General features: G+C 34.1%; 2 protein-coding genes across 2 annotated transcripts; both read right to left on the bottom strand.

Annotated features, from left to right (window-relative positions):
- Positions 1–1,209: 1,209 nt before the first annotated feature.
- On the bottom strand, positions 1,210–6,335 carry LOC116779664 (E3 ubiquitin-protein ligase PPP1R11-like). Its single transcript, XM_032674056.2, has 4 exons — positions 6,077–6,335; positions 2,726–2,846; positions 2,016–2,188; positions 1,210–1,908 (listed from the first exon to the last, which is right to left on the bottom strand). Exons 1-4 carry the CDS (start codon positions 6,161–6,163, stop codon positions 1,810–1,812), a joined length of 480 nt encoding a protein of 159 aa, XP_032529947.2. The 5' UTR covers positions 6,164–6,335; the 3' UTR covers positions 1,210–1,809.
- On the bottom strand, positions 4,349–6,068 carry LOC116779661 (succinate--hydroxymethylglutarate CoA-transferase). Its single transcript, XM_032674055.2, has 3 exons — positions 5,622–6,068; positions 5,368–5,545; positions 4,349–5,283 (listed from the first exon to the last, which is right to left on the bottom strand). The coding sequence occupies exons 1-3, from the start codon at positions 5,953–5,955 to the stop codon at positions 4,503–4,505; spliced, it is 1,293 nt and encodes a 430-aa protein (XP_032529946.2). The 5' UTR covers positions 5,956–6,068; the 3' UTR covers positions 4,349–4,502.
- Positions 6,336–8,469: the final 2,134 nt, after the last annotated feature.

The following is an 8,469-nucleotide window of genomic DNA, read 5'->3' as shown; positions in this document are numbered from 1 at the left end:
TAAGAGAGAGGAGTTTGAATGACCAAAGTTTGGTCGGATTCTTCCTTTGGTGAAGAATACATTAGTCTCTAGCTACAAGAGTAGTCCCTTTGATCCAAGGGATCATTTGAGATAAAGGAATCGATCATTGGTGAAACCCAATCATCATAAGATCAGAATTATATGCTTATGCTCCCGAAACCTACGAAAGTTGAATTACCGTCTGGTCGTCAAGACTATGCAGTGAATGTTCTCTGCGGACGGAGACGCGCTATACTTATCGTCAATGATAAAATTAAAGGGCAGTCAGTGAAAATAACTCGAGCTGGAAACAATGAGACGAGACTTCTCAGCGTTTGGTAGATTCATCGAGCGGGCGCCGGGTCCATGGCGTTGCAGGGAGGTTTAAAGTAAATGGGACTTGCAAACCAGGTGTAGTTTAAGGGTCCCCTATCTAACGCGCGTTAAACGCCCACCTCCACCGTCCAAGCTCCTCTCCCTACCTAAAAAATGTTTCTCTAGAGCGTGACCAGATTCCTCACATAATACTTAATACGCTAAACTTTAAAAAACTGCTACATATGGAAGATAAGCACAAGCTAAGTGGATCCAACAACCATTAGCCTGTTCCAGCAATATTTTCGCTGAAAGTCTTAAATTATTTTTTTATAGGTAAAGGTTGTGTTCGAGTCAAGAAAGGAATAACGGTGACGGAGATAAGAAGGCAAGAGATTTGAAAAGAGTTTATACGCGAAAGCAACGGGGAAATGTGATCGGTAACCAACCGAGTGTGCACGAAAATTAGATAAAGTATGGTTAAATTACGTAACCCGAAAATTACAAATGCAGATTCTTAAGGCGCTCGAGTTTGCTTAGTAATTCTCCAGTTATATCGGGATAGAACAGTCAGGGATATCTACTAGAGGCAAAAGGAGAGCTTGAGCAAGAAAAATCTTAGGCCTTTAGGAAAAAAAATGTTTTCTATTGCCGAAGACAACCGATGTTTAAAAACGACATTCGTATCAAAATTTCTATAACAATAGATTGAGAAACTTTTGTTAAAAATAGCTCCAACCATTATTTTTTGTTACCAGAGTAATGCGTATAATCGCTACAAACATCTCATTTACGTACCAGATGGCGCCAACGATTTTTTCTTCATAGAACCATCAAACGTTGTCTTTGAATCATTATAAAGCGTGAAAAATAAGGTCTTGAGAAAAAAAACTATTTAGTTTAAAATTTATTTGACTTAACATTAACAGTAGCCATACACGAGCCGTTGGTACATTGAACAAGTAAATAATGTGACTTCGAATACTGGAATTCCACAACACAAAATAAAACTCTTAATCATTACAGGCACATCAGAGTCCATTCATATCCCCCGGTTATTTAGAATATATGAAAATATTTAATCAAGAACTTTTTTTGACATTTTAATTTTTTCTCACTGACAGTTCAACTGTCAAAATAGTCTGAACCTTTTAAGCCTTAGACCTAAAGACGTAAGGACTTACATTTGGTGTTAGAGGAATGCTATAATTACTTCATATTTATTACAATAATTTAACCTTAATAATACATTGTATGACATTTTGCAAAATGTAGCACTATATATATATTTTTAAATCCCAGGCTATGATAACTAATATAATGACCATAGACATATCTAGTTAAATGTGACGTCGAACCATAGACAATGATTTACTAATACAAATTATTGCCATATTTAATACCACGCTATGTAAAGTCGGATAACACATAAGAAGGTTTCTGTTGTTTAATATTGAATTGAATCAGTAGTTGTCAATACAATAACAGTGTTGTCTAGCCGTCCCCGGGGGTGTGGTCGGGAGGGGCGGGAGGAGCGGGCGCGGGCGACGGCGAGGGCTTCAGAGTTATGGTTGCTGTCTTCTCTAAGTTATTCTAAAATAATATAATATATTATTAAAATATGCTTCATTAGACAAGAGAAGATTTGAATAGGTAATGAAAGGCAACAGAGATATATTCATAAAATATCTGTGGCGCACCTGTTCTTCAGCGGCGGTGGTGGTGGTGGTGGTGGTGGTTGTGGTGGTGTCGCTGGTGGTAGCGTGTTGGTGTTTCCTCCTCCTCTCCACGTGGCCAAAGCAGTGCTCACACTCGTCGTCGCTCTCCGAGTCGGACTCGTCCCAGCGGCGCGGCTTCTCGTAGATACAACAACCTATGATTGGAAGTGAAGATTGGGAAAGAATTCAACTAAGGAAGATTAAAAGAATATAATAGTATTGACATGCCAAAAAAATTGTTATCTTTTTGTTTGAGGAATCCTCCGATAGAGAGATTTAGTCGGACCCATTAAAGTAAAAGTATATTTCTCGGCTTTATTTCGTTTACTTTTTATTTTGCTTTCATTAACCGTGATTACGAACAGACAGCTTAAAGAGTTAGTCTCGTTTTTTGTCAAGCGTCAACTATCGAGATGCTCGAGATGCAAGTAAAATTTGCCGACTGTGTTTGGAGATCTGGTCTGGTTACGGAGATGTGAGTTATCTTTGATTATGGGATTCCAGGTGTTAGAAAATTGCCAATCATCTTTTCTATTCAAATTAAGATTTTAAATTTCTATTACATACAATAATAAAATACACAAATAATACCGAAAAACATAGTTTTTTTTTAATGTAGCGTAAGTTTCAGAAATACATGTTACTAATATCTCAATGTTTGAAGCAACTTTAAAGTCTGGTAATGTACATACATTTGGACTTTTTCTTGTTCATGTGTTCATTGTCGACGGTGTCTTCGGTCCACACCACCTTCTTGCTGTTGGCGGCGCGCGAGGGCTTCAGAGTGATCACCGCCACACGCTCCACGGCCTCCTGGACGACATCACGACCATTACGTATATGTGTATACGACACTACTAAATACACCAACACGAACTGACCACTATATATTATTATAATAAAACATAGTTGTAGATAAACTTCTGAAGATGCAATTTACATTTAGAAGGTGGGAAGGAAAAACAATAGAAAATCGATTCGACATGGACTAAGAGAAATAGAAAAATAATTGGTCAGAAAGTGTTGGTGATTCCTTTGGGAGTATATAAATGAATAGCAAATACCCGGAACAATTTTATTTTATCTCCTTTGCGTTAACGTTCAGCTGCCTTCGTCCGACAAGAATTTTAGGTGTACCGACAGTACATACCTACATACCTGTATATAGTATGACCACCGGTGGCCCGAAGGACTAGGTATTAGATTTTAAACACTAATTATAACAGCACCCAAAATAGTATTGAATGATGTGTCAGAAAAACATGATAAATTATTTCCTACAGTTAAGTAATCAATCTTAAACAGCTGCGAAATGTTCAAAATAATTATGGAAAGAATACAAATTCGTTAAATAGAACAGTATACGAGTAAATGTCACGAGCATATTTAGCACATGACATACTTCAAATGAGGCGTTAAACAGATTGTTTACGCGCCAAATATTAAACAATGACGTAAACTTGGAAGATGAATTTATTTCATTAAAGAATCACAAATTGACATGTTTTGTTTAAAAATATATAAATATGTGTCGAGATATTAAAAATAAACAACAATATTATTTATAAGATCTTACATTTTATATGTAAAGAAAACATCACAAAAAATGTATTAAAAAAAACCAGTCCCGATGCAAATCACACTCGGGATTGTAATTTTTGTGTGTAAAGTAATATTTACCACAAAAAAACTAATGTCATCGTTATGTAAAAGAACAAAAAGCTATTAAAACTTTATTGTAATTAATCAATTACTGTAGACTTAATCAATAACGGGTATTGTATCTGTGTTTACCTCTACCATCGTGTAAGCTAATGTGAATCTAAAAAGAATTCCTATTTTTTTTAAAGATCATTCTATCAATGATTCAGCCTAAAATTCCTAAGAGAACAATAAATTTTTGTTCATGTTTCCATTAATACAGACAAGTCAGTAACGACTATAAATGTCAAACATGCGTCACCCCGGCGTTGTAGAATGATTTTATTAGAATTACTTTTGAAAATTTAAGAAAGATTTCATCTATTGGCGGTAACGTATACATGGGTGACCGATATGTGAATGAATAAGTTATTGAATGAGATTGAGCGAATGAATAACGAGAGAATAAAAAGGGCGGAAAATACCAATAGACCATTCGGTGTAAGTTTAAACATAAAAAAAAGATAGTAAATACTGTAAAAAAGATTTACAGATTGTTTCATAAGCTTACATACAGTCGCTTTATTTAAACAAATGGTAATTTATCCAATCTGCAATATAGTTGAAAGTTATTTTGTTATAATACAAATATGATGTAAGACACAAACACAGCATAAGGAACGGCTTTCATGTTTATTTAAAACTCTCAGAAATATATGATATGTTTCAATGAGTATACATTTTTATCTGAAGTTATCTCTAAGAATACACATTTCATTAATATTTATATAAAAAAAAATTGTGACATCTCAAGTGTTGCCATGTCCCTTACTTAACAACTTTATTTTGCATCAATTCTTTAATTTTATCATCACTGTATCCCAAGAAATTTGATAAAATCATTATGGTGTGCTGTCCCAAGGTCGGCGGTGCAAATCTAACTGAGTTACCACCCTCTGAATAAACAGTGGGAGGTCCCACCGTTTTTATAGTTCCAGCCTTTTCATGTTGTAATTCCTTCACTAATTCAATTTCTCTAACATGTTCATCGTTGAAGACGTCTCTCATGTTGTTAACTGGTCCGTTTGGGAAACTTGCATTCCTGAAGATCTGAGTCCATTCCTTCCTCGTCTTAGTTATCATGACTTCACCTATAATCCTGACTATTTCATCACGATGTCTCACTCTCGAAGCATTATCTTTGAACCTGTCGTCTAATATGAGGTCTTCTCTATTGATTAGTGTACAGAAATCGACAAATTGTGCATTGGAACCAGTACCAATGACAATATCACCATCCATCGTTTTGAAAGCTTGATATGGTACCAAGTTAGCATGAGCCGTGCCCCACCTCTGTGCTTCGATGCCACAGTTTAAATATATATTTGCAATATTTATCATACTTGATATTTGTGTTGAAAACAGATTGCAATCAATTTTCTGGCCGTGGCCGGTCTTATGTCTGTAATACAGAGCCGTCATGATTGCACCGAATGCATGCAGACCAGTGGTCACATTGGTGATGGCAACACCTGGCTTTACTGGATTGCCATCCTTTTCACCCGTTGAATTAAGCAGACCGCCCATAGCTGCGGCAATAACATCATACCTGATACATAAATTAAGTATAGCATAATTATTTTTTTATTAAATTCTAATAAAAGATATAACAGGGCATTAGATTTATTTTTACCCAGGTTTATTTGCATAAGGTCCGTTTGGTCCGAAGCCTGTAATAGCACAGTATATAATCTGTTTATTGATCTCTTTTAATTTTTCATAACCCACATTCAATTTATCCAACTTTCCCGGCAAGAAATTTTCCACAACCACATCACATTTCTTTGCCAAATCATATATTATGTTCTTGCCTGGAATAAATGAAATTTAATATATTTAAAATGAGAGATATCGGTTTTTAAATAATATCTGTTTTATTTACCTTACCTTCTTGAGTTTTTAAATTGACACAAATGCTCTTCTTGTTTCTGTTCACAGAGAGGAAGTAATAGGAATCTGTGGAATCTTTTACAAATGGCGGTCCCCATTTTCTAGCTTCATCACCTTCAAGACTCTCAACTTTGATAACATTAGCACCGAGGTCACCTAGGGTCATGGTGCAGAATGGACCGGCGATGACGCGAGATAAATCTAATACGTTTACATCGCTGAGCAAACCAGCGCATTTCGTCGAAAATAAAGCTTTAATTACAAACCGATTGGGAAAAATACACCTTACAGGCGTCTTAAACGTCTTAAGAGCAACAGTTACAGCTCTCATAGTTAACAATAACGTAATGAGCCCTGATACTGATTACTCAGATATAAGACATTTGCTTGTGTATTACCGCATTTCAGACTGTTGATAAGGTTGTTTTTATAATAACTGTTAAACTACTTACCTCCTGTATTTGCGGGGGAACCGTTGTCACCGCCGTACTAGTCGTAGCCATTTCTTCGCTTCGTATAATTTGCTGTCGATCACCCATTAAATCACATTACTCTGTAATATTGTCACATTATCAACTTAGGTCAGGTGGTTTCTTAGCTGCCCTTTACTGTTGTCAATGTTTATCAAATGATTATAAAGACAGTAAGCCGTATATCTAATAACTTTATAGCTCATCACAAATACTTTCGAGAAATAAGAAGCAAAATGTCAATGTCCAAATGTCAATTTGACATAAGTATTTACTAACAGATTAAAAGCAGAAAAATAAAAACCCTTAGAACAAAAAGCAGCTATTCCTATTCCCTATTAAAGAATTGTAAATACTTTAATGTATAAAAGAACACATTAAAACAAAAGCTTAAAATATCCGGTAATATTTTTTAGATCTCATACTTGTCTAGTAAACATAATTTTATATTTTCAAAAGGATTTTAAATAATTTTTGTATAGGCCTGCAAGACAATTCACACTAGATATTCTCAATTTAAAGGATAATTTTGAAAAAATCGAATCGGAGCTACTTTGTATTAATTATACTTTATTCTAATATTGGGTTGCACATTCAAGCAACAAAATAGCATTCCAGGCAAAACACATTAACCATAAGGTTAAAAATGCTATTATCTTTCTTTGCTGCGTTTAATGTTACTCTTAAGCAATTTATGAATTTTATGCTCTACCAAATTAAACAATTATAGGCTTATTCAAAAAACATCGGATGTTTATTTCTCTTTCAATAAATATTGAAAAACTTTAAAAGAGAATAATTATGTTACTAAATCCATTGTATATATGTGATAGCCGTAAGTAGGAATACTTAAAATTTTTGTCATACATTGGATTATTTTTAATTTTGCCTGTTGTATGGGCTTTTTTGTACCATGTTAGATAAAAATATCTAAATATATTTTAATAATATTTAATAAAATAAACAACAAACTAGAAGACTCAGTCCCTCCATTAAAAATAAAAACTGAATGACTAATATTTCTTATAACACAGCTACATATGTACTTTTGTATTGTAATTAGCAGAATAGCCAGTCGATTATATGTACATAATGTGGTCGCGGTAAACTTTAGCTTAGAAAGTGGCGGATGCTGCCAATATTCCGTCAATGTAGTTGAAGAAGTAAGTTCTGTAATTTGGACTTTAAAAAGAACCTAACTTGCAGCTCTTAGGGCTATAAATGAAAGATGTTATTTACATAGAAGTATTTGTGTAATTTAACTTAAAACCTTATAGCAGTTACCTTGTATCGCTTCATTAAGAGAAAAATAATAATAAGAATTATTATATATTGAAGGAAAAAATCTCTCTCTGTTATCGAGTCTTTTTTGATGTAACGCATTTGAACTTAAAACAATTAAAATAGTCTTGATATAAATATTTTTACAAAGAAAAAGGGCTAATTTAAAAATAATGGCTCAATATAGACCTGAATACCTTGAGACCAGTTATTAAAACCAGCACTAGTCTATCTATATAAAGAATCTTCACTTTCAGTTACAATGGCTCTGAGAGCAAAACTTACTCTCTAAAATTGACCATGAACCATATCCAGTAGATTAAGTCCAGAACTAGATAACGGCCAGCCTTCAGCCTTGATGGAGTGCGGAATGTTTTAACGTTTTAGTGACGACTGGATGGATCGAGCTTTATGACCCCGAGGCTCACTGAAAGGACCATTCTAGGCTTCTGGACATGTTATTAAGGGACTTAACCACATTGTCAAGAATGGTATCTTGATAAAATTATGCCGTTATTTTGATAATTTTTTCGCTAAAATATTTTTTTAGTCATTTCTTCATAAGTAACACCCTAACAAACAATCACCAAAGTCTAGTGATACCCACTTCATACTCTGTTTAATTATTAATCTTTCTTAAGAGCTTCATCGTACATTCCCACCAAAGAAAATCTTTTTTTTTTCGGCAGGACTTCTTGAATTCAGCCTTAATGCTTTCATCGTTTTTTTCGTATGAATACTACGTGGAGATCCAGATTTCGTCTTGTCACAAACAGGGGAGGTTTCAATTTAGTTAGGAGTTAGGAGGTTTCAGTCTAGGAAAACATATGCTCGTTTATAGGTAATAGATTAGAATATTCGAAGTCACAGAAACGGTCAGAATGTTTTGCATGAAATTAAATTATCGGGAGATTTAAGGGGCGATTAATCGATTTAACAAGGGTTTGTTTTTATAAAACATGGTTATAAAAAACTGCTTTAGAATTAAAATCAACTTGAAAAAAAGAGTCGTTGTTAAATAAATTTAAAAGAAAAATATTTCTCAAGTCGATTAAATATAACAAAGTAAAAATAAATATTGATCAAAGATCGAT

Source organism: Danaus plexippus, chromosome 2, assembly GCF_018135715.1.
Source record: "Danaus plexippus chromosome 2, MEX_DaPlex, whole genome shotgun sequence".
Lineage (NCBI taxonomy): Eukaryota > Metazoa > Arthropoda > Insecta > Lepidoptera > Nymphalidae > Danaus > Danaus plexippus.
Note: the sequence above shows the minus strand (reverse complement) of the source record. Positions and strands in the feature narration are given on the sequence as shown.

What these genes read in the sequence shown, in the direction of transcription:
- LOC116779661 (XM_032674055.2), bottom strand. Translation starts at nt 5,955, where the DNA reads ATGAGAGCTGTAACTGTTGCTCTTAAGACGTTTAAGACGCCTGTAAGG. An exon ending in CAATTTAAAAACTCAAGAAG is followed by an intron (nt 5,546 to 5,621) that starts GTAAGGTAAATA and finishes CATTTATTCCAG; the next exon opens with GCAAGAACATAATATATGAT. An exon ending in CCTTATGCAAATAAACCTGG is followed by an intron (nt 5,284 to 5,367) that starts GTAAAAATAAAT and finishes TTTATGTATCAG; the next exon opens with GTATGATGTTATTGCCGCAG.
- LOC116779664 (XM_032674056.2), bottom strand. Translation starts at nt 6,163, where the DNA reads ATGGGTGATCGACAGCAAATTATACGAAGCGAAGAAATGGCTACGACT. An exon ending in TTCCCCCGCAAATACAGGAG is followed by an intron (nt 2,847 to 6,076) that starts GTAAGTAGTTTA and finishes GATGTCGTCCAG; the next exon opens with GAGGCCGTGGAGCGTGTGGC. An exon ending in GAACAAGAAAAAGTCCAAAT is followed by an intron (nt 2,189 to 2,725) that starts GTATGTACATTA and finishes TTCCAATCATAG; the next exon opens with GTTGTTGTATCTACGAGAAG.